The sequence below is a fragment of the Dryobates pubescens genome, chromosome 24, assembly GCF_014839835.1.
Source record: "Dryobates pubescens isolate bDryPub1 chromosome 24, bDryPub1.pri, whole genome shotgun sequence".
NCBI classification, from domain to species: Eukaryota; Metazoa; Chordata; class Aves; order Piciformes; family Picidae; genus Dryobates; species Dryobates pubescens.
This window is the reverse complement of record NC_071635.1, coordinates 6,084,681-6,109,635: the sequence shown is the minus strand read 5'-3', so window position 1 is coordinate 6,109,635 and position 24,955 is coordinate 6,084,681. Positions and strand designations below refer to the sequence as shown.

The 24,955-nt window shown below is 45.8% G+C and overlaps 1 protein-coding gene across 1 annotated transcript; it reads left to right on the top strand.

The window, feature by feature from the left end:
* The first annotated feature begins 1,831 nt into the window (after positions 1-1,831).
* Positions 1,832-23,217, top strand: NDNF (neuron derived neurotrophic factor). The gene is made up of 4 exons (XM_009911768.2): positions 1,832-1,977; positions 19,432-19,620; positions 20,564-20,688; positions 21,153-23,217. The coding sequence occupies exons 2-4, from the start codon at positions 19,433-19,435 to the stop codon at positions 22,541-22,543; spliced, it is 1,704 nt and encodes a 567-aa protein (XP_009910070.2). The 5' UTR covers positions 1,832-1,977; position 19,432; the 3' UTR covers positions 22,544-23,217.
* Positions 23,218-24,955: the final 1,738 nt, after the last annotated feature.

The following is a 24,955-nucleotide window of genomic DNA, read 5'->3' as shown; positions in this document are numbered from 1 at the left end:
GCAATATTTTACCTCTAATGACCTCAAACCAGAGTCAGCCATTTGTGCAGTCTCTACACAGCACTGCTGTGCCACCAGTCATACCTGAAGGTAGCTGCCTGCGTTCACCTGAGCACATCCCTCTCCTGCACGCCGCAGACACTTGGGGAGAAGAGCCAGAACACACTGGGTTTCCTCTTCTAGTTTTGGCTTTCTTATTTAGTCAGACTCTCCCATTTTTGGATGACTGAATCTCTGTGTCTTCTGCAGCAGAAGAGGAGCACGTGTAGTTTGCTGAGGTGTTTTTTTTACTGAGGTGTTGCAGTTGGAGGCAAACGATCCTCTAGGAAGGAAGAAGTCAGGATTCTGTGTGCAAATAGCAGGTATTTCTAGGTTCTTAAATGTGTGTGTGTGTCTTTCCTTCCCTCCCCAAACTCTTACCCTCAAACCTATTTGAAAATGATAAATATAGTTGTGAAATACCTAAAAATAGGGACATGAAAACAGAGAATAACTGGAGGGGGGCTCCCGTGGGGCTCTTTTTGTTAATCCTGAGTTTCTTCTGGTGAATTCCTATTTCTGAGCAGAGGTGAGGGCAGTGCTGGCTGGCTCACAGTGAGTGACCCGGCTGCTCTGCGAGCTGACAGGAGCAGAGGTAAGTGGCAGTAACTAACTGCAATTAGCAGAGGTCCCTGAAGGCAGGAGCTCTTCTGGGGCTTGTCTTTGCAGAGTGGAGCTGATCATCACCCTACAGAATATGACAGTCTGCATCCCTTCACGGAGTCTTTGCTGTCAGATTTGCTCAGAAGCCCTGCAAAAAATAGGAGGTTTTATTTTACTTTTGCTTCCCAAATCTGTTGAAGTAGTAGGGAAGAAAGGATCACCTTCAGGGAAATTACACATCAGCTGCTAGTGGCGATAATTTGTTTAATGCTTTTGTAGCACTTGATGGTTTTATGGCTGATGTGCCAAAAGAAGAAAACAAAAAGAGAGAGTGGTCTGTTTTTAAATGGCAAAGGATACTTTTTTCTGCCTTTTCGTTGCAGATCCCAGGTAACAGTAAGACACGTCCCTCGGTCCCCGAACCAGAAAGCTGCCCGTGATCAAAACGTGACGAGGGAAAAGGTGAGAGGTTGCACATGCAGCTTCGAGACCCCTCTGCGAAATTGCAGGCGGGTTTCACAAATCCCTTTTCTCCGGCGCCCATCGCTGTTGGGATGTACCGCAGCGTTCCCTCAAACCTTCAAGCAGCAGCTGCGTGAAAAGGGGAAGTGAGGAGCGCTGCCTCCCGCATCTTTCTCTCACAGACTCCCCGAGTCACCCCGTCCCGACTTCCAGGCAGGATCACACTTCCAAGATGGATGTTGAATAGCTCCTCGCAGCGGAACCCGGCGCCGCAGAAAGCCGCGTTACTCTGCGCGGCTCTGCCGCGGGGGAAGGACGGCCCCACCCGGGGCCGTCAAAGCGGGGCTCTCCCTCCCCGTCCCGCCGTGCCTCCCTTCCGCGGAGCAGCGCGGTGGCGGGGCGGGGCGGCCGCGCCCGCGGGGCACCTCTGCCCGCCCGCCCCGCCAGCTGCAGCGAGGCGCGCCGCCGCTCCGCGCCCCTCCGCGCTGCTCCGCGCCCCTCCTGCAAACTTTTCCCGGCGCTCAGCCGTGCCCCGCCGTTTCTCCCGGGTGGCCGTGCCCTCGCCCCGGGCGGTGGTGGGTACCCGGGGGGGGGCTCCCAGCTCCTTTTTTCTCCTTTTTTTTTTTTTTAAACTGCTTTTTCCTCCTTCCCCCACCCCCCCCCACCCCCCCCTCCGCCCCGCGGGGAGGGGTGGGGAGGGGAAGGGGCTATAAAGCGCGAAGGGACGTGCGTGACACAGTCCCCATTGCAGCCTGTCCCCGCCGGAGCCGGGGGTTAGGTAAACAACCGCCCCCCCTTAAAAAAACCCTCACAACCCAAAACAACAAACCCCCCTCTCTGCGGGAGCGACGGGACGGGACCGGACGCGGCAAGGTAAGGCGCCGGCATCGGGACGGGGAATCGGGGCAGCCCCGTCGGGGCAGTGGGTTCTGGACGCGATGCCCCTTACCCGGTCCCAGGGGATCCCCTAGCCTAAGCGGGGCTGGGGATGAGCTGAGGCTACCCCGGCGCGGTCCTTCCGTCCGCAGCGCCGAGTCCCTCGTCGTGGCACCCGCTCCGGCGCGGCGTTCGCGGGATGCTGCTGGCAGGACCTCGGTGCCATCTCGGATCCCCCTCACTTCTCCTTTGAGATTCGGGGCTTTTTCTCCCCGTTTTTGCCCGCTTTCAGCCCGCGGCGGCCGGTGCCCGGGCTGCTGCCGGGAGCCCCGGCTCGTTCTCCAGTGCGGGTGTGTGCCAGGCCGGCAATGGCTCTTCACCAGCATCAGATGTTGTGGGTTGGGTTTTTTCGTTTGGGTTTGGGGTTTTTTGGTGGCTTTTGTTTGTTTGGTTGGTTGTTTTTCTGGGGGGGAAAGACAAAGAAAAAAGTGGCTACCAAAAAAGTAGATGGAAAACTCAGCCATGGGATGCAAGTGCCGAGATTTCCTACGTGCAGCTGGGGTGGTGTTTTTATTCCGACAGTGCAGAGACAATGGCTTGAAAGCCTGGTTTAATCACTTGCTGCACGTACAACTTTTATGTATTTAAACCTTCACGGTTAAGGGCCAACACAGATTCTTGAAAAGCAGCAGTTCTCTGAGCGGTTCTGTTTCGTATGTATTTAACACTTGAGCGATAACACGCCCTGCTTGTCTCACACTCGTTATCTTGGAGCCCGGGATGAGCGTAATCTGGTCCGTGCCGTGCTGCCCAGGGCAGGTCTGCAAATCACCCTGGTGAGCACCTACATGAGCGAGACAGCCCCTGTAAGGCTGGTTTCAGAGAGTGGGTTGTGAAGCTTGCAGCCTCCCTCCGACCTTCACTCCCCAACAAAGGCTCTGGTTAGCATCTAGTTACAATCTTAAATTAGAGCATTTAGACAGTGTTGCTGTCACAGTCTGACGGTGCTGCAGGAGGCAAGGTTCCCAGCATAAATCCACTGAACTCCCTGGCCCCAGCTGGTTGTTGCGAGCAGACAGAAGTGTGGCACCATCGGAGCATCCTGCAGTCAGGCTACACTGGCAGCCGTAGCCAGCACTGTCTTATGATAGGCTTTCTAGCCTAGGTGCACCTTGGTTGAGCTGGTGGAGTTCTATCTGTGTAAAACTGGAAGAGAAGAGAGCTATTTGAAGGTGAATTCCTCCCTAGGCAGCTGGTGGTGAGTGATTTATAGGCTGGTGACCCTGGCTCAGCACTGCTGGCTTGGCCATAACCTGGTTTCTGTAAAAACTGCACTTGGTGTTAGACATCATCAGCACCCTGGGCCGAGAAAAACTTAGTGATTCTGTTCAGCTTACTTGAAAAATTGCTGATTCTTAGCTATTTTAGGAATGGCACTTTGGATTGCTTCTTGTCAGGAATGCCTCATGTTCCTGGCTTTGCTCTCCTACCTCATAGCAAACCACATACCTGCAAGAGGAGAGCTGCCCAGGTCAGCTTTCTAGTACCACTGAAAGCCTCTGTGAGTACTCAGAGCAATGCCTAGAATGTGAAACTTGTTAGCACATTCTAAAGAGGAGGAGAGTACTTCTTAAAACACTGACAGATTTCTGTGTTCTAGTTGGACCATTAAAATATGTGATGAAGCAGAAACGTGCGCTATGTGTGAGTGCTGTACAGACATATATTCTGGGGCTTGTGGCTGTCTTTTACCCTGTGTTGAGGAGAACGATGCCTGTTTCCTTCTGGACTTTCAGTATCAGCAGATGACAAGCATTTCAAAGAGCTTTATAACACATCTGATGAAAAATGTCTTCAGCTGTGTCACATCTCTGTGCTAAGGACTGTGGATGCATCATGCTCTCCTTGTTTCTGCATGGCCCAGGCAGAAAACCCATTTCTGCTGTGGCATTTAGGTGCTGCAGCACTGCAGCATATCAGCGCAGCCTTGCCAGCGAGGTGACACCGCGCGTGTCCAGCACTCGCCCGGGGACGGTGCTCCGTGAGTGGAGCCTGCTGCTTCTTGGCAGGTGGTGGCACACACATGACGTTCTGCTGGTAGGTTACTCCACACCCCTTGGGGAGTTCGGAGATTAGATGCACGAGTTGAGAGGGAATTTGAAGGCTGTGTGGGATGCTGAGCCTGCCGAGATTATAGGGACCTCTTTTTAATTAGAAGAAGGTTGTCACAGAGGTGAGGCAGAGCTGTGTAGATCGCCCCCGCGCTTGTGCTGTTGTTGTGGATGACTGCTTAGGAAACACCAAGGAGAAGCATTTAGGTTTCCCCAATGTTTATAAATACAATATGGTGCAAACTGTCAAGCAAGCTGTTCAAAATCACGTATCGCCTGCGCTGCCTTCCTTGTTCGGCTCGAATGCCTTCACCACATACTCGGCGTTCATCTGATGTTTAAAGCTCCCGGCACGCAGCTCCAGCCCATCTGCCGTGGTTTTCCCAGCACGCCTCTCCTCCTCCAACTGTGAGCTGGGCTGGGGATGTGGTGGCATGGGCAGGATCTGATTCCATGACTCGGCTTGTGCCATAACCTACTCGTCAGAGCCCAGGGCCTCCTTCAGCTCCTGGCCAGCTCAATAAGAGCTCTGGCTGATCCGAAGTGTCCCAGCTTGTATGCCAAAACTGTATGTAGGTGAGGAATTCTTCAAGTTTGCTTTGTTCTCCTTTAAAGGTTTGTCCACCTAAGATTTGTTCTCCTTAGAATTCCCTAGAATATGAAAGGATAAACCCCTTCCTGTGATGTGACCTGAGAGCAAAGCTTGTGATGGGTGGGTTAATGGTGTCAGGGGAGCAGGGGCTCACCTTGGCTGTGCAATGTAGTTTCCAGTTTCTAGCTATGCGGTGGCCTGCTCCTCATCCCATGATTTCAGTAGGGCTGGATGGAGCCTGCTTGCTGGACGTTTCACTCTGAAGTGTGCCAGAGTCTTCTGCCTTAAAATATATAAAAAGATGAGATGTTTATTAAACTCAGACTCTGCTTTTCCTTTTACAATTTATGTTCTGAAAGGCTGGTAATAAACAGTTTATTAAAGAGAAATCCTGATTTATTTCTGCTAATGGTTACGTTTCAAGCTGGTACCAAGCGGTCTTGTAGGAGGCCACCTTTTATGCTTCCCGTGGCAGTTTAAAAGATTGCTAGAAAAATAATCCAGAATCTAAGTAGGTTTGGATAAAGGCAAGCCAGGACTGTACGTCAGGGTATGTGGTGCTTTTATGCAGCGAAGAGGCAGATTTTACCACAGAACATCTGGGTACTGGCTTCAGTTACAGCACAGATTTTAGTGGGATAACAAGTCTTGTTAGACTTCGCCTTCATTTTGAAGTCACTAAACTTTATATGAATAATAAAACTCTAAGCCCATTACTTCACTATTTGCAAGGGGCTATTTCAGTCATCCTTCAGGGTCTCACATCTCTCTAGCACTGGTTTTATTGTGCTTTGCTAAGTGGGTATTTATCTTTTCAGTCCCTGGTTGCTCTCGCAGGAGGCAGATTTACTAATCTGTAGCACTGGACACACCAGCGATGGCAGTTTCCATTCGACCCTGCCGAATGTGCACGTTTTCTGCATTAAGGGCAGTCTAATGAAAACTGCACATTCCTTGTTCAGTGCGTGCGAGGGAGCTGATGTTATTAACGTGGAGGACTATATAGCTGCACTTTGTTACTGGTTCAACCACTGCTAGCCAGTTAAACCAGTTAAAATAATGGATGAACTTTTGCTTTCTTTTCCTGTTTGATTATAAAATACAGAGGAGAAGGATAGACCTGACTGAAGGAGGGAAGGGAAAGGGCCTCCTCCATCATGTCAGCAAACAAGTTTACAAGCCCTTACAAAGGGTGCACATGCTGGTGGGAATGCCCAGAATTGAGGATGATAACCTCCACTCATTGTTTATCAAGAAATAATTCTTTGGAATATAAGCTTGTATGGGAGTGTATAAACAGCCTATAAGACTAATGTTTACCTTGCTTAGGGAGAACCCAAATGCTGTTGAGCTCTGTATTTTGCTGTCACTGACTGTGCAGGCAGGACTGAAAAGAGAATACATCAGAATTAATGGAAAGAGAATATCTTAGGTAAAACCAGAGAGAAGGGGCTCAGGTACTGCTTGAGCGCTGATAAATAACAAATAGTGTAGTGAGTGAGCGTTGTCTTGAAGAAGAGGCACAGTACAGAAGCTGTGTTCCCCACTCTTTGTGTTACATAGTGACTGAGAATACTCTGCTGCTTTGACAAAAGTCTTGGTTAGATCAGGCAGGGATAGTTTCCACCTGGGAAAATGACTGAGATAAGCCTAATGCTTATGGATGGAAGGAGCTTTGAAGGCTGAGGAGATGTTATGTTTGAAAACTTTAACAAGACATCATTTGGAGAGGAAGTATTTGCCTTTAGAGCGGGAAGTTGGTGAGGGTAATAAATCATAACTCCAGGAAGATGTGCTTAAAGCTGGAAATAAATGAAGAGGGAGAAGGTAAATAAGAATAAGAAGTTTGTTCTTTCAGAATTAATTTTCTAATTTGCTGTATGCAAGAACATCCACTGAACAGGAGGGAGATGAATGTGATGACAGAGCTGTAATGGGAACCAGCCAAAAATCTCATGACTATGTTAGATGGCTTTGACTGCAGCCTGGGGAGCACATCGGTTGTGTGGGACACGTCAGAAGCAGGCAAAGTGTCGCCTTTTCTAGGTTGTGTGTGAGATAGTTGGTACTGTAGCTGCACTGAAAAGGTGATGACCTGCTGGGGGACATATTACAGAATGGGTTTTAAATGCTGTTGGAGTAATCAGCAGCACAAGTGGTATGAGAACCTGGCTTCTGGTCTACATCTGTTTCAATAAACAAAAATGTTCCTGAATTACTAGAAGGATGCGGGTGAGTCCTGTGCTGAGCATCTTTCAGTGGGCTGTGTCCTTCCACCCAGGCAAGAGTGCTCAGCAGACTGCAGCATTTTCAGCATTTCTCTCAGATTGCTCAGGCGCATGCAGAGTTGTTCGGGTTTTGGCCTGAATTGGGACCACTCTGGTTTTAAGAGTAATTGCATTCAGTAGCTGGAGAGGTTTGTTGCTTGCGTGACAGCTGAGATAAGAAGCAGTGGGTACTTACTGCAAGCACCTGGAAATCTGAAAAATAAAAGGCAATAATTTATCTTTCCTGCTTCAATCCCCCCCTCCTTGGGTCCGGATATGAGTGCCCCTCCAGCGTGACCCTTGCACGCTCACAATGTGACACACCACCGAGGCCAACACTTCCCCTGTGATTTACAGGGGAAAAGCATTGTTCACCTAATTGAATGTATTTCTTTTTATTTAAGGAAAAGGTAACTTTAAAGGGGTTGAAACTTTATTAGGATGTGAGAAAAATAATGCTTTTCATCTTTCTCACTTTTGACTTGCTCAGTACTGAAGCAGACCAGTGCTAGGCCAGCTGCCAGTCCTGCTGCAAAGGCTGGCGGGGGGGTGGGATGGCAGGTTCCTCACACATGTCTGCAGGGATTATTAAACAGGGGAAATGGTTTTTACAAAGCAACCAGAATATGGTGAAGAAACGATCTCTCTCTCTCTCTTTTGCTACTTTGTTTAGGTGCAGCAGATTTGCAGCTAATTTGTTTATAGTCAAACAGTCTAAACGTGCCTCAGCATTTTGAAATCCAGAAACCTGATGCAAATTAAGCAGTTTACAGATCAGGATGATGATGATGTGGGAAAGCCAAGTGTCTCAGAGCTGCCAGCTGGTCTCTGGATGCAAAGGAAAACACCAGTGAGCAGTGTTAACAGATTCTAGTCCCCATTCTTTCTCTTCCTTTGGCTACTAAATCTGCATTTAATTCCCCACAGACTTTTTCTCCTGGGTAAGAATTACTTACTTGAGTATGATTTGTAGGACTAATAGGTTCTTACTCTTATTTGGGGAAGACCCTGGGGGCTCTCTCAAACTGATTTTTCAGTAATGAGAAATAATGAATAGAAACCTAATGGTCCCAGGGGGTATTAAAGTTACAATTTTGCTGGGAAGATTTAATGTCAGTCAATTAAAACTTTTATAATCCTGTTACAGTACAATAGTTGAAAAATATTAGAGGAAAAATAAATAGGTTTTAAGACCCTTTCGCATGTGAGCCAGTCTAACTTACTTGAACATTTAAATTAAGCAGGTCTATTAAAACAAGAGTATCAGACATCTTTTGCAAGTGCGTGATAGCAAGGCAGCAGGCTCAAGGGAAGAAATGTGCCATGTTAATTGACAACATGTTCTAATTCCCACTCATTTAAGAAAAGGGCAGTTGCAAGGCGCTTGTAAGAAACTCCAGACAATTAGGGCCTTAACTAGAAAAAGCAAAATTCCTATGTGTCAGCAAGATACTCTTCCAGAAGGCCCAGATATGCTTCTGGCTCAGTCTTTTGCTTGCTGGGCTCATGGCTGTCCCCACTTGGCACTGTGGGTTCAGTGTGGTTTTGATCATCTGGGATCTGTGCAGACCTTGACTTGTAGCCCTTGGAGAAATGTGCACATGGGGAGCAAAGTGGGACATGGGGGCATCGACCCCATGGGCAAAGCTCCTTGCCCGGCCCCAGTCCAAACCTCTTAGACCTGCTGGAATGCCTTGAAGGAAGAAAGCACCAACAAGCAGATATGTTTTTTGAACTTCGAGGGGTTTTGTTTTTACAGTGAACAGTGATGTTGAAATGACTTTTTGTCCTTTAGCAGTAACTTTCACCCAAGGATCTTGCAGCTGCTTCCAGTCACTAGTGAAGGCATACCCTCAGAAAGCAGTGCTAGGTTCCACACTACAGCTGTCACCACATCTTCCCCTTTTGGGAAAGGAAATGTCCTTGATGTGTTTCAGCTATCTCTGAATACAGAAATTCCTTTACTTTCCTTTATTTTTCCTTCTTTCATTTCCCTCCTTCTCCCTTCTTTCCCCTGCTGTCACACAGGGATGTATGGTTACCATAAGAAGGCCTGAAGGTTTTGGGGTTGTTTGGATGTTTGCTCACCCATGACAGTCTGACCTATCTGCCTGTATGTGTTCCCTCTGGTTTTGCTAGCAGTAACCAGATAAAGGACTAACCTTTCACCTGCCAGCCTGCACAAATAAACAGTGGCCCAGCAGCAAAGTGAAGCTGAAGCCGACCTTTTGGTAATCTGGTTTTGAGGTCCTTTAACACAGCTCTGCAGCTGACCCTGGCAGGTTTGAAGCTCTTGCAGCACGTCCCCTCAGAGCACCCATCTTTTCACACTTGGGAAAGGCTTTCCAGCTTGGTCATGTAGAAGTCCAATGCTCAGAAAACTCAAAGTGTTAGAAAGCCACCCTGAAGACTGGCAGGTCCCAAACACACTCTTATCCTGCTTTGTTGTGATGGGCTGCTGACTGGTGAGCTGTGGTTGGACTTCTGCTGTCTTGTAACCTCTTCAGATAGATGCATGTGTCACTTCTCACTGTAGGCTCACCTGTGGCTATGCTTCACTGTCTCTTTGGGCACACAACTGATTTGCTCTTTAAAGGCACATCCTTTCTCCCTCACATGGCTCCTCAGCCCTGGAGACATTGAGTGATGCTGGGTGAGAGCTGTGCCCTGCATTTGGCTCAGGGTGAGCATGTGTGCTGCGTGTGTCCATAGTTCTTCCAGTGCCTGACCACGCTTGTCCCAAATCTTTTGTCCACTTCTGCAACAGCCTTGATCAACCTTGGGAACCACTGTGCACTATATAGGTGCTCTTCTCCTGTGAGGACTCCCCTTCCCTCATGAGCATAGGGCACGCTCACTGCTGTTCATTTGTCCCAGTGACTAGTGGGAGAATTAGAGATAGATAGGTGGTGGAGCCTCCATCCATGAGTCCAGGCAGGATGAATCTCACATGCTTTGCCATTCAGAGATCAGGCCACTGAGAAAAGCAGAAATTCAGATTTTCTCTGGAGGTGGTGGGAAGTGTCAGGCACCACAGCAGGTGACCACAGGTAGCTTCACTGAAGAATTGAGAGCAGCTAACGTCCCTCACTAACCATTTTCACTAACATACCGAGTTGCCCTCTGCAGGAATTTGTGCCTTTTGTAAAGCAGGGTGCTATGAAAATGAATGTCAGTAGGCAGAATTTAGCCAGCCCAAGCATTCCTGCTTTTTCTCATCCCTGTCCGCATAGTCTGCAGAAGCGAGCATGCCAAAGAGGTGATTTTTTTGAATGACAGAGAGAAGGGGTGAAGCTGATTGTCTTCCCTGTGGTTCACTTGTGATGGGCCAGCCTGGGCTGTCAGCCACCAAAGCCTCTGGGGAAGTCACCAGAGCTAATGGTGTGACTCAGAAATGGTGTGTGCTGCTTCCTAGAGGTGGTGGGGAACAGCATGGGGGACAAAATCTACACTGGGGCTTGGGAAGTCTTTGCTGCTGCAACAGTGGCTGAGATCTGCCAGGTCTAAAGCTGAGCACACTGGTAGAAATATGTAAATATCAATATCTTTAGCACTACATTTGATACTTTCCATTTTCAAACACTTGACAAATGTTTACATATTTTCAGCAACCCTTTTCCAACTAGGGAAAGTGAGACACAGCATCTGTAAATTACTACGATATGTAACAAATCATTATGAGAGAGCGTGTTAAGGGTTCATTAAGGATTTGTAGGGCCTAAGATTTCCTTTGCATGCATTAAGGCTGAAGTGAATCTGATTTTGGACAGTAAGTTCAATAAGAGCAATTTTAGATTCTGATGATAATTAAGGAGTAGGAAATTTGGGGGAATCACTGCCCAGCATAACATGTGTTACTGTGGTCATAAGTCATATGGGCTAGACTCTCAATTCAGTAGAAAAAGTCAGTGTCTTTGAAGTCTGCTGAGGATCTGGAAGACATGATTCAGGTGTAACTAAATGCAACACTGGTATAAGATTGAAAAAGTACAGGAAAGAACAGCATAAAACAGAAATAACTTTTTCTACCTGTTTATATAAATTGGTTTTTGACTTTGACCTATATCTAGTCAACTATGAGCATTCCTGGATTGAAAAAAGCCTTGAAATCCAACTTTACCATTACGTTTGGTGCTGTATGTCTGCTACAGCTTCTATGTGAGTCTTTGCTCTGAGATATCTACTGGCCCAGCAATCCAAAACTGCAAATGAGAATTTCTGAGTAACTGTTGCAGGAAAACTGTGTGTATAAAGGTAGGGCAGTGGGTGTGAATATTGATGTTCTTGGGCTGGCTGTGGCTTGTAATCCTATGTGTGGTTGTGTGACACTGAAAACTCTGTCTGATGGAAGTGGAGGGATTTGGCTCTGTGTGCTTAAAAAGGTTTCAGAGTAGTCATCAGTTTCCCCTTTGTCACTCATCTACTGAAAAGTAGAAGGCAAGAAGCACATAAGCAATTCCAGCATGCTCACAGCACAGCTTTCCACAAAACATGAGAACTCCCAGTTGCTGCTGGAGCTGCCAGAGGCTTGGCTTCCTCTGCTCCTGCCTTGCAAGTCACACCGGTGACTTGCCACCCCTTGCTTGTCACTGCCTCCCCCGCAGCCCTGCACCAGTGACTTGTTTTCTCCCCTTTCACAAACACCTTGTTGGTTGTGGGCAGCTGCCAGGCAAAGGGTATTCCTCAGACCTAAGAATGGCTCAAGCAACTGTAGCTCCTTCAGTAGTTAATGCAGTTAATGTCTTTGGGTTTATGTTTTAGCGCTTTCCAAAGGTCTTTCTGACCTCCAGTTGTAAGCCCTGGCAGTTTGAGGATGTGATGGTAGGATGCATGGGCCCCAGTTCTGCTCCTGCTCTTTATCATAGCCTGACACTTCAGCCATCCCTGTCCCTGGTGGGTTTTTGCAAGGGAAGTGGCTCATAATGCCATTCAGAAGTATTCCTGAGAAGCAGTAGGAAACTCTGTACCAAATACCAGCATGCTTGTGTTGGTTGTAATTTGTAATTGTTTGTATGTTCCTCCCTGCTAATCTTCTTGCTGAAATTCATTACAGAGAGACAGTAACATACACCCAGAGAGCTGTGCTGAAGGCAGAATGACTTGGCTGAGGAGAGTAGCTATTGTTTTATGATTAGAGGAAGGGATTATACTGGGATTTCCTTGAACAAGGAAAGTTGCTGCCCCACTTTTATTGCTTGTAACAGGGGCACAGTAATTATTCTCTCTTATAAAACACCTCCACATCTTGTGATGAAAGATTTGTGGTAGAGCTGTGTGGCAGGGTTGGTTATCTTACATGGCCTGGAATTGTGCAAAGTAAGATATCTTTGCCTTATCTTGTTCATCCTACTGGGACTCAACCTCTGCTGAGACTATGGGAAAAATCCCCCTTCTCTGTGTTGGGTATCTGACACCAGTCCCACGATGCTTGCCCTCTCCAGAAATTATATCCAGCCACCTGAGGATTTTGTATGGGCTTGGGAGAGCAGACAGGGACAATGGTAAGGACACAGGCCAGCCCATGCTGGAGCGGCCAAGGGAAGTGGAGCTCAACACAGGGGAGTGAGCCCCAGCAGCTGACTGCAACCTCAGTGCTCCAGCATGTCACCTCTTCCTGTGCTGCTGCCATCCCTTGCAAGTAGAGGTACAAGAGAACAACTGAGCATTGTAACAGGGGGCACTGGAGACTCAGTGTTTGTTTGGTTTTGATACTCACTGCTGAGTTGCATAGGTCGAGATGGCTGTGAAGGAGAGAAGTACTGGTATGTGGTCTCTGATGAAAAAAAAAAACAACTACGAGGCATTTCCTCAAGTGTCCCAAACGGCATCTCCTGGCTCTGATGGTTTTTGAAGCATCCAGCTCCAGGATGGTGATTTTGATGTAGTCAGAGTTGAATCTGTTTCCACTAAAAGTGGAAAAATAAATAAGGCTCAGTTTAGAAACAAAATAGTCCATGTAAAATCTGATTTCTGATACCATATCTCCTTGAGTATGTTTGCTTTTCAACATATCTAATTTGAGACAGCGCCATATTTTATGTTCCCCCCTTCAGAGTTAACCTCTCCCCTAAGTTGTAGTTTGTTGTCACTGTTCATTAAGATTTGGTGGAATTGTATCCTTATTTCTTAATGCCTTCTTATTTTTACATAGTTGGATTTTCCCCCCCATGCTACTGTGATTTGCTTTGCTAGAACAATACTCTCAGCAAAGGAAAATCCGGGTTGAATTGGAATTGCAAGAGGCGGTCAGTTAATCCACAGATTACTGACACCGTGGACCCTAAATGCTTCAAAGGCACCATTATAGTCCATCGTGTCCATGTGTACTTAGGGAGCTTTAATCCACGGATTACAGGTCCATAAATGCTCCTGCCCTCCCAGTAACAGTAAGTCCTGCCAACAGGAGCTGCCACGTCAAGCCAGCTGTGGTGCTACACAGAAATATTCCTTTAAAAGCCACAGAGACAGTGATACAGCCCTGGGGGGGGCTGCGTTTCTCGTACCCCCTGTGTTCTGTAGGGAACGGCTTTGGGCTGGTGCTTGTCCCCAGCTGATTCAGGTTGTGCTGGCTGAGCTCCTTTGCCATGCCCACCAGCCCTGTGTGGCCTGTGTTTTTTCCCAGGCATGAGGCAGGACCAGACAACAAGTTTTCAAGAGTGCTGCACTTTAGAAAAACCCACCAAACCCCAAAGCCAAATGAAAAGCATACCAAACATTTTCCAGATCCTTTAGGGAATAGTAAGCATTAAATGGCAAGCCTTCACTTTTCCCCTCTGGTCTCCCCCTAAACAACCAACCCGAGCAGCTCCTTGTAAATACCTAGAGTTTCCAAGGCATTATTTTTCCTTGTTTGCACATTAAGAGTAACTAATTGTACTACAATCAGAATTGCTAGGTGCTGTGAAACTCCTCAGAGGTGATAACTCTTTGTGCTGAGGTGCATATATTTGTGTTAAATATCTCTGGAAATGAAGTGTATAATGGAAAAGCTCACAGCCTCTTTACTTGCAGTGTTCTTACAATAAGTCAAGGAAGTCACACAGTGCCCTTTTATTTCTAAAGCTGGACTTAAATCATGTCAATAAATCTACAGACTTATTATGAGATGCAGCATGGGTAATGTAAACAACAAAAAACCCACCCAGCCCTCCAGAGTTTAAAAGTAGGATATAAGGAGGGAAAAAAGTTACCCATCCATACAATAAAAAGAGAAGAAATGCAACACAAAAGCACTGTGGCAGGCAGTGCCTTGAAATTATCCTCACTAAATTACAGTTGTGCTCTTTCCACTCTCTGTAATTAAACATTAGGGTTTATTTATTCCAGATGCATTTACTTCAAGTGAAAACAGACCTTTTGTTTTGTTACAGTAAATTCTTTACAGGTCTCTGTGACCTGCAGACAGCTGAGAATTAAAGCAATTGATTACCCTAGATCAAGGTAGTAGAGGATGACTTGTGAGTAGTAGTGGCACTGCACGTGGTGAATGCAGTACTCTTGCTCCCTTCTTGCAGAGCCTGGGCATGCTTGATGGCTTTGAGCCTTCCTGTGAGTGTGTGTGTCTGTGTGTGAAACAAATGCACAATGAAACCCAAGCAGGAAGACACGACTGCTTTGATCCCACACAGCCAAACAATGGATCCTTGGCTTTCTGGATGGGAACTCTGTGGTGGGGAGTCTCTATACCTCATGGGGTACATGTGTGCAACTGCTATATTTTGCTGGTTAAAAATGGTTTGCATGAGGCAGCAAGAAAATACTGTAGGCTTGATCAGCAGAATCAAAAATGGGGTCATTTTATCACCCCCTGGGGCTGCCTGTTTCTGACTTTGCTTGAGGATGTGCCCCCCCTGCTGATCCCACAGCCTGTAGGAAGAGCCCATGAGGTGCTGCTGCAGCTCTAGCTAATTTATGGCCCAACTTAGAACCTAAGCCAGTTGCAAATCCCATTATCCTTGCTGCTTCTGCTTATAATTGCAGTTCACCTAGATATTCACAGGCCTTTCTTATAGATGAAGTTCATTACATAAAGGTCTTAAAGGCTGGACAGAGGGCTTGTGTATGTGAGATTTTGGAAAGGTCAGGTGAAGCTCACTGCCCAAGTGGAAAGCATTAAAAAATAGAAATGGATTGTAATCATTGCAACATCTGTGATCCCATTTAACCATAACTTTTATATAGGTACTTACAGCTCACATTTCTAAAATGGCCAGACCACTGCTTTTGTTTATTTCTACTTTCTGAAGAAAAAACACCTCACAAGCCTCTGGCAAAGTGGTAAATTTTGAGGTGTTTAAAGTAATGTATATTCCACTCCTGCATTTTTCATCTGTTGATCTATTCAAGTAAACATATATAGGTTCATTAAGTAAACCTCTTCCAAGGTGTGGCTGTTGCTACCAGAGTGTTTGTGCAGCCCAGGAGCTGCTCACCTGGGACGGGACTGCTGCCTTCCAGCTTAAAAGGAAAAGAAACCCTGGCCAGCTGCCATGACCACGTCTCTGAGCAACCTGATCTAGTTGAAGATGTCCCCGCTCACTGCAGGGGGGTTGGACTAGATGACCTTTAAAAGTCTCTTCCAACCCAAAGCATTCTATGATTGTATGACTGCTGCTGCCCTGACATCCCTCAGTCTTTCTGGGCGCTTGGTATCTAGCAGCCAGCAGGCAAAACTTGGGTGGCCCCATCCAGCTGGAAGGTGAGCTGGGAGCAGCCCTACCTGGGAGGAGATGGGGACTGCTTGGATGGTCCCTGCTCACAGCCTGGATGCCTGAAGTGGGTCAGTTGACAAGGGCAAAAACAGAAAGGGTGGGAAAAGGAAAAAGAAAACTTTTCTCCCCCTTTCTTTTAGAAATTGAAGAATACACAACAAGTAATTATTTTCTAAAACATGTTTTCTGGTGTTGTTTTTTGTGCTGGCCTAGAGCTGCTGGTGTCTGCATGTGCCATACTGGTTCCTTCAAGCTGCGGTGGGTTTCTACCTTTGTGCTCATGGCTGCTGCCTGGGATCTTCCTCACCTCTGGCAATGCTGGGAAGGTCAGTGTCCTGACCTCCTGGGGACCAGTGGTGTTGGCTTTGCCTGTACCCACCACTGTGCCCCTGCTCCTTACACCACAGCCAGAGTCAGCCTTGCCTAAGGGGACAGGGCAGCAGGTTTACCTACAGACTCAGGTTTAAGGCTTGGTTTAGTTAGGGAAAAAGTGAGAGGTAAAGATGGGCCATTAGAGGGCACTTTTGCAATCCTGGAGAAGGAAACTGGTGCTTATTATTTCACTTTGGACTGTTTTTTTTGGCACTCTCTTAAATTCAGTGATAAACAGCAGGCAAATCCCTCCAGTCAGCAGGAATATATCAATAAAATATTGACTCAGAGTTTAAAAGAAAAGAAAACACGACAAACTTGTAGAAAGGGGAATAAAAGGCATTTAGGAGGTGGTACAGTCTGGAGAATAAAAAATCACAGAACATATTTCAGGCAATTTGTAAGGCTTTACAGTTCAGTGCTTAGGCCTCAGCTATACCTGGCTTCTACAAATGAAACCGACTCAGAGTGCAGCACACTGAGACAAGAAAACTGTCTGTTGGGAATTTCTGAGGGCTGGGTTGGAGAGCATGAATTCACGTGCTCACATCTAGCAAGTGCATTTGCTGAGGGATTCTCTTGAAGTCACTGCTCAGCAATAAACTTGCCCAGAAAGAACCATAGACTGAATAAGAGATTTTTTTGCTTTCCTCTTGATATTTTGCATGAGCTAAACTATAGAGGAATTAGCCTAAAACTCTGCCAAATTATAATAAGTGTGCTGCAAAAAAGAAAATCTGTTTAACTGGTGTGATAGGATGGTGTGACACTGACAGCACGAGTTCCAAAAACAGAGTGAGTTTTGGATGCCTCTTTGCTGCTGAGGTATCTCACTTCCCTAAGTGTTGCGCATGAAAATTTGGCTCATCTTAAGTCTTTGAGGTTTGGGGTGTGAAAATGAAAGTGCATCAAATCCTTATTCACTTGTAAAGGAACAAAGACATCTAAACTTTTTAGTACCAGTTGATAGCTTTTCAAGCTCTTGGGTGGGCTGGTCCTGCCTGCCCAGGGATCACAGAACTAACTTTGGTAGTTATTGTCTTTTGTAGTTATTTTTAAGCCAAAATACGTGGTCATGATCAGGTAGAGAAATCAATTAGATAGAGAAATCTGAGAAGCTTAGCCTGGGTAGTCCTCTAAGCAAAACCTATTTATTTTAGTAGAAGTTGCATTGCACTGGAACTGGCTATGGGAATATACATGACTGCAGTTTCAGGGGGTTCATGTGGAGGATGTTGTCCGCAGAAAGTGTCAGTGTCTTACCTAACCAAATAATCTGCTGTAATCTTGTGATTAAGTTGGAAAGAATTTCTTCCCTGTTGGCCAATGATAATACTTTTAAAATCAATAAACAGCATGTTAGAGCACACAAAACTCATCCTGCTTCGTGTGAGGGGAAGTTTCTGCTGACTTGGGTGACTCAAGTCAGCAAGTATTTTGATCTTTGCTTCAAAAGGTCTAATGTCATTAACTTTGCCGGTAAGTATCAACACTTCAGTCTGAACTTAAGGAAATATGTCTGTTGTCATCAAAAGCTAAGTCAGGACCTGGTCAGGATGAATTTTGACAAATTCTGTGAAAGCTGAATCAGGATTTAACTCTTCAGTAGCATTTACATGTAGGTAAAGTTCTTTACTCCTTATCCTTTTGTAGGGCAGAGCACTGCACATGGATGGCTGTGTTTAGCCATGCTGGGAGCAGGATGGGCTGCAGGACAGGCAGATGCAGCCTCCTCTCTGCACATGGTGAAGGGGAGCTGGAGGCAGTGGGGAATGCGATATGGGAAGATTTTATCATGAGCTTGAGGGGAGGAAGATGAGACCTCTTGCTGCTGGCAGTGAATTCCTGCACTGGGGCTGCTGGTGTCCACAGCAAGCTTTGGCAGGGATGTGGTAATGATGAGACAGGCAGAGGCTGGCAGGCCCATGACCACCTGCCTCCGTGAAGGGGAGAGCAATAAGGGGCAGGGTCCGTGGGAGTGGGTCTTGCTGAAAGCCCCCAGAGACTGGGGAGTAAGGTCCCACACCATGACTTGTATCAGCCTCCTGTGGCTCCTTTGGGGCTTTTGAAAGGTGAAGCCATGGGAGGGATAAAGAAGAGGATGCTGGGGATTCCTTAGGGGTGCCTGTTGATACTTAGATGAAGTGTTGAAGGGGAAGAACAATTTTGTTACGGCTTAGATTACATCATGCTGTTTCTCAAGGAGCTTTGTTTGCCAGTTTTGCATCAAATGGAGGGGAAAAACCCCCAAACAATCTCAAGAGCAGATTTGATGTCAGTGAAGTTTGTTAAAAAAGCATAGCCAAGTAACAAGAAGATAAAAACTCTTCCTGTCAGCTCGGCTCTGTATCATGCTTATCCCTAAAGCCAGTGGTTAACAGTTTAGGGAATGGCCTAAACTTCTTTTTGTAATTTTAACAATTTAAGCTTGCTATCCTCCTACCAGAAATGGGTATTATTTCCCCCCACCACCTGCCCCATACCAGAGCCATTATATATGAGATCATCTACTGTACTGAAAGGAGATTTCCAGCTTGTCCTGCTGTATATGTGAGGGTAGCCACTACTGACCTAGTTGCAGACATAATAATGAAAGGCTGAGATTATGAATTATTATGCCCAATTTGTAAAGGAGTCTCTACTTCTGTGTTTTGCAATTCCTGTCAGGCTTGAGGATTAAACCCTGCTGAATTGCATGGTAATAATACCAGTGTGCTTTGAATACGTGTGGGTTTATATCATGTTTTCCTAATTTGCTATTTTTATGAAGACCAATTTCACTGGAAATATTTATTTATCAAAGAATTGTTGGAAGCCCAACCAGAATCTCTTAATGAAAGTGAAGCTGTTGTACTCTTCATCTGCTATGTGCTTGCTCCAACCCCCATGTCCAGCAAGCAATACTTCTGCTATGGCAAAACATCAAACTGTTACTTTACCAAAGTGTCTGGAAGGCTTTTCACAGTATCACAGTATCACCAAGGTTGGATGAGACCTCAAAGATCATCGAGTCCAACCTGTCACCACAGACCTCATTTTGCTCTTTGTTAGTGACAGGGAGAGACACCGATTTGCAACCAGAGCGCAGGCTTGCTTTCAGAAATGGTTTGAGATGGCAAAATCTCATATCCATCGCTGTGATGATACAAGCTTAGCCCTTACAGTATGTGCTCCTAGTGCTTGTGCAGCAGCACAGTGAAGGTGCTGTCAAAACACACAGTGCACATGCTGTAGTTTTAGATTTGCAGTAAATCAGCCCACACAAGTTTGCAGCTAGCTGAGTCTCCAGTAAACCAGCGCTTTGCCACAGTCTCACCCACTGGTGTGGGTCAAGTGGCAACAGCTCCTGGTCTGTGTGGTGCAGTCTTCTCAGGTGACACTCCCTGTCATTGCTGTAGGATGCTCCTGCTACTCTGCCCATTGCTGCTCCTGCTGCTGCCGCTCAGCTCCAGGCCCCAGAAGCTGCCGACCAGAGATGAGGAACTCTTCCAAATGCAGATCCGGGACAAAGCTTTTTTTCACGATTCATCAGTCATCCCAGACGGAGCCGAAATCAGCAGCTACCTCTTCCGAGACACTCCTAAAAGGTATTTCTGTCTGGTTCAAGTGAGGAAGCTGTGCTCTGACGATACTAGCTGTTTTTTGCTGGGTGTTTTGAAATAAAAATTGGATCCCAACCAGAAAAATAGGAATGCCAGTGTTCTGTCTGGTGAAGTGAGTAACTATGTGAGTTTCCATCCCAATGTGGCCTCCCCGGCTGAGAGGCTATCCAATTTATTTGATTTCTGGGATAAGCCCAGGGCTCCCACAGACCGCAGAAGTTCCCTGAAGCTGGGCTGCTAACCATGTCCGGAGGCAACGGGAGCAGGAAGAAAATTAAAACTACAGGCTTACACCACCACACTTGTCCCTCTTCATTATTTTATATTGTGCTTTAAAGAAGCAACATAAACTAGCTTGCTCTGAACTCCCCACTCCCCAGCCTTGGCCCTGTGAGTCAGAAAATACTGAGGTTAGACTGGGAAAGAACCTGAGGCTCCAAAAAGTTTAGGGAAGACCAACATTTCCACCTTCCTTCTCATGTCACTTACCTCCTTCAGCCTCCATTGCCAAGAAACATTTTACAGTAAGTGATGTGTAGTGCTTGGGGGGATGTGGGAAGACAGCTCAATGTGTATGTATCTTTATGTGCTGGACGCAGCATGAACAGTGTGCCCTGCTTTGAAAAGCATATCCCTAAATTCCAGGAATGACCCTGTTTCCCTCACTTTTGCCTTTGTGACCATTTATCACAGTCAGTCTTGACAAAAAAAGTGTGACCTCTGCACCACCACATTAGTGGAGGGACTCCCCTCCCCTCCTCCACTGTAGCCCAATGGCATTTCCATATTCCCTCTGCACACAGTTGTCTGTAAGTAACACTTGTCTCTGTTGCCCCACCAAGACAAACCCTGATCATGTCAAGTCAGTCTCTGCCAGTTGGCTGCCATCAGGATTTATTGATGTATGGATTTGTTAACCGTTCCCTAGGTATTTCTTTGTGGTTGAAGAGGACAACACTCCCTTGGCAGTGACAGTGACACCATGTGATGCCCCTCTAGAGTGGAAACTCAGTGTGCAAGAGCTCCCAGAGGAAACTAGTGGAGAAGGTTCAGGTAACAAACCATCAATCACATCCTTTGTACTTCAGTCATCTGCTTTCCTCCTGAATTCAAAGCCCCTCAGATCAACCTTGGTGAGATGCTGCCTCTTGCAGCAGGCCCATATTTATGATCTCTTGCTGACTTGGGCCCAAGTCTAGAAACATGCAGTGGAGTCATTTCCCCCTGGGGAGGTGTGTGGCACCTCCAAATTATGTGTGTGAAATACTCCAGTGGAAGACACTGGTTGCCATTGACTCTTTATACTGTTTGGGTGCAATTTCTATTGGATTTAGTTTTAACCCAAGTGCCAAACTAATTTCCTTTTCTGATTGACAAAAATATTGATGATATCTTCCTCAGAAGATAATCCCATCTTTTTCATCTGTCATATTTTTTGTAGAAATGTCTGCTAGAGTTTTATTTTCTTACATTGTGGATTATGTCTGTACAAATGTTCTTCTGTGCTTCTAACCTAGGTGAACCAGAACCTCTTGAGCAACAGAAACAGCAGATTACTAATGAGGAAGGCACAGAGCTGTTCTCTTACAAAGGAAATGATGTTGAGTACTTTGTGTCCTCTAGTTCCCCATCTGGTTTGTACCAATTAGATCTGCTGTCGACAGAGAAAGATACCCATTTTAAAGTGTATGCAACCACTACTCCAGAGTCAGACCAACCTTACCCTGAATTGCCTTATGATCCCAGGATTGATGTCACTTCCCTGGGACGCACAACAGTGACTCTGGCGTGGAAACCAAGTCCCACCGCCTCCTTACTGAAGCAGCCAATTCAGTATTGCATAGTCATCAATAAAGAACACAATTTCAAAAGTCTTTGTGCTGTTGAAGCCAAGCTCAGTTCTGATGATGCCTTCATGATGGCTCCAAAACCAGGTCTGGATTTCAGTCCATTTGACTTTGCCCATTTTGGCTTTCCCTCAGACAACAACTCTGGCAAAGAGCACAGTTTCCTAAAATCATCAAAGTTTGGGCGCCAAACACCCTCAAAGCCAAGAGTCGACCTGCATAAAGTTTGTATTGGGAACAAGAACATCTTCACAGTGTCAGACCTGAAGCCTGATACACAGTACTACTTTGACATGTTTGCAGTAAATACCAACACTAACATGAGCACTGCCTATATTGGCACCTTTGCCAGAACAAAGGAGGAGGCTAAACAGAAAACAGTCGAACTGAAGGATGGCAAAGTTACAGATGTGTTCATCAAGAGGAAGGGAGCCAAATTTCTACGTTTTGCACCTGTTTCTTCTCACCAAAAAGTCACCTTCTCTATCCATTCATGCCTGAATGCTATTCAGGTCCAAGTTAGAAGAGATGGGAAACTTCTCTTGTCTCAAAATGTGGAGGGTGTGAGGCAGTTCCAGCTTCGGGGAAAAGCAAAAGCTAAATATCTCATTAGGCTGAAAGGAAGCAGAAAAGGTGCTTCTATGCTGAAGATCCTGGCTACAACCAGGCCTAACAAGCAGTCATTTCCTTCTCTTCCTGAAGATACACGAATTAAAGCCTTTGACAAACTCCGCACCTGTTCTTCGGTCACAGTGGCGTGGCTGGGCACACAAGAGAGAAACAAATTCTGCATCTACAAAAGGGAAGTGGATGAAAATTACAATGAAGAGCAGAAGAAAAGAGAACAGAACCAGTGCTTGGGTCCAGACACGAGGAAGAAATCAGAAAAGGTTCTCTGTAAATACTTCCACAGCCAGAACATCCAGAAAGCAGTGACCACAGAGACAATCAGAGGCCTGCAGCCTGGCAAGTCCTACCTGCTGGATGTTTATGTCATAGGGCATGGTGGGCACTCTGTGAAATACCAGAGCAAACTGGTGAAAACAAGGAAGTTCTGCTAGTGCCCCTGTACATAGAAATAAATGGAACTCCAGTCTGAACATTATCCTGCTTCCAAGTATATGGATGACTACTTGCACAGCTGAGAAGTTGTGACCTGTATTTGTACTGTGTAGAAAAGATACCAGCTTGTATATTTATGTTTACATAAGTAATTGTTTGGAGGAACTGAGGCTGGTGCTCTCTGGTAGCATCTGGCAGTGGTATTATCATGTGTCTGGTGACCCACAAGTGATGCTCAGTAGGTGTCCAAGGTAGCAGGAAACCTCAAAGGAACTGGCACTCCTTTGCTTCCATATTGCATGAACTGCTTCTAAATTATTTTATACTTAAAAAGCTGAGATACATCATTCGTCCACCTTGTTACTCACACATGAAACTCCCAGACATGCACCCTTTCTCTCAGTGTAGATGGTAGGGTTTCTGTAAATTATTTTATAGAGTCTTGTTTTAAATGTTTATGTTTCTATGATTGTAAACTATTAAAATCTCTCCCCAGTAAAATACAGATCTAAACTAAGTATTAACAGGGCTGCACATGGAACAGTTTCATTGCTAATGTAAATTCTTACCTAGCTGATTTTCATGTTTAAATACTGTATGTATTTCATGTACAGAGTTGCCATAACGTTATATTCCTGTACATAAAATTAAAAAGATTAGATTATATATTGTTTCTGTTTTCTTGACATTCTAAGGGGGGCACAGCAGAAGCATGGTAAAACTTGAACTGAATTCAGATAGGATGTGCCTCTTTTTTGTTTTCTTCAGCTTTTTGGGCAGGGTGACTGAAGTCCAGTAGAATGAGTGACGTTCCTGAGTCAGTTCAAATCTGCGAGGGAGCACAGGACATTGAAGAGGGCTATTTGTGGCACACTCTGGGTCTGCAGTGATACAGGCACTAAAGGAACAGGACAGCACAGAGGAGCATCCCTTGCCCAGAACGAGAATGGATCCTCTTTTGTCATAGCTGTGAGTGCTGCCCGTGCTTTGCGAGGAGCTTGCGGGCTGAGTTAGAGAGACCGTACAATACAAATGAACAACACACCAGAGACCCAGTTGTTATTTTTGTTAGATTATCATTGAAAACATTTGCTTTCTGGATGCTGCTGCCTTTGACCGCAGCAATAATAAGCTGGGGAGATTCGTTTTTTCCATTGACAAGAATGGTAGTGCTAAGAAAAACCCCCGTGTTCTTTCATTTCAATTGCAGTTGTTTCCATAGTGTAGGCTTCTTTAAAATATTGAGTGTCTGGATCTCATATTTTCTAAATTTGCTTATTTGTTTTTCCACATGTCACCTTCATTGACTCACAAAATTTGTTTTTAGCTGCTTAATGGAAAACACACTTCTTGGAAGCAACTAGACCAGTCCCATTTCAGGAAGCCAAGAGCAGGATACATAACTGCTGTAGCCCCAGTATTATAGTGTGGGTCAAGGACTCAGGACAGGTAACAGAGACCTTTCATCTTGGTCCCATTGTATGCATCAGTCCGCAGCATTCAGGTAGCCCATGTCAGGGATTATTCAAAACCAGTTTCTGTCTCTTCTTTAGGTGTCGCTCCACAAAACATCTCCTGGCTGAGACTTTGGCACTTAGTGTCCTTGGGGCTCTGAAGATGAGGGAAGGAGAGCAAAATCCATATAAAGGCCAAAAGCAGATTCCTCTTAGGCTGCTTTCAGGGGAGACAAGAACTCTCCATCCCTGCAGAGGTGAGCTCCAGTTTTCCACAGCCCCACAGAGCTGAACTGTTCAGATTGTCCTTTTTGCTGCCCTCAGAGCGTTTCAGTTTGCAGAGTGATGGGAGCAGCAGCAGGGTTTTGTGGCTGTGCAAACTCCCAGCAGCATTCCATGTGCGGTTTGCTGTGACAGTTCTCCCAGAAAGATAACATATGAAGACTGATCAGAAGATGTGTAATTATATAATGAACTTAGTAACTGAAATTTAGTTCTCCAGAGATGCCTCCTCTCCTCACTTGAAAACATCTTGATTTCTTAAAGCAGGTGGTTTCATTAACACATGCCTGCTAGATGACTGTGCCATGAAAAAATTTCCCAAGATGCATGCATCTTCTATGTCTGAACACTACATTTTCAAAGAAAAATGTCACAATATTTGTCTTTGTTCCTACTGGAATTGTTTTTCCAAACAACTAGCTCTATTTATTCTTCTGCATGAAACTGAGACCATACTAGTATCACATCTACTAATCTTCCTAGTCTTATTCAGGTCTTAATGGAGACAAGTGGACCTGAGAGAGGCAGTTCTGAATGTGAAAGATAGAGTAAAAGTAAAAGCTCCAGTCTTTACACAGTGCAAACAGAAATCACCCTGAAGTGAGAGATGACTGAAGTGGGTGTTAAATATGTATCATCTACTGGGGAAGTCCAGAGTCGAGTGTTGGTTGTGAG

Excerpts from the sequence above, each read along its gene's own strand:
- NDNF (XM_009911768.2), top strand. The coding sequence starts at position 19,433 with ATGCTCCTGCTACTCTGCCCATTGCTGCTCCTGCTGCTGCCGCTCAGC. Across the intron at positions 19,621-20,563 it reads TTCCGAGACACTCCTAAAAG|GTATTTCTTTGTGGTTGAAG; the intron begins GTATTTCTGTCT and ends ACCGTTCCCTAG. Across the intron at positions 20,689-21,152 it reads AACTAGTGGAGAAGGTTCAG|GTGAACCAGAACCTCTTGAG; the intron begins GTAACAAACCAT and ends CTTCTAACCTAG.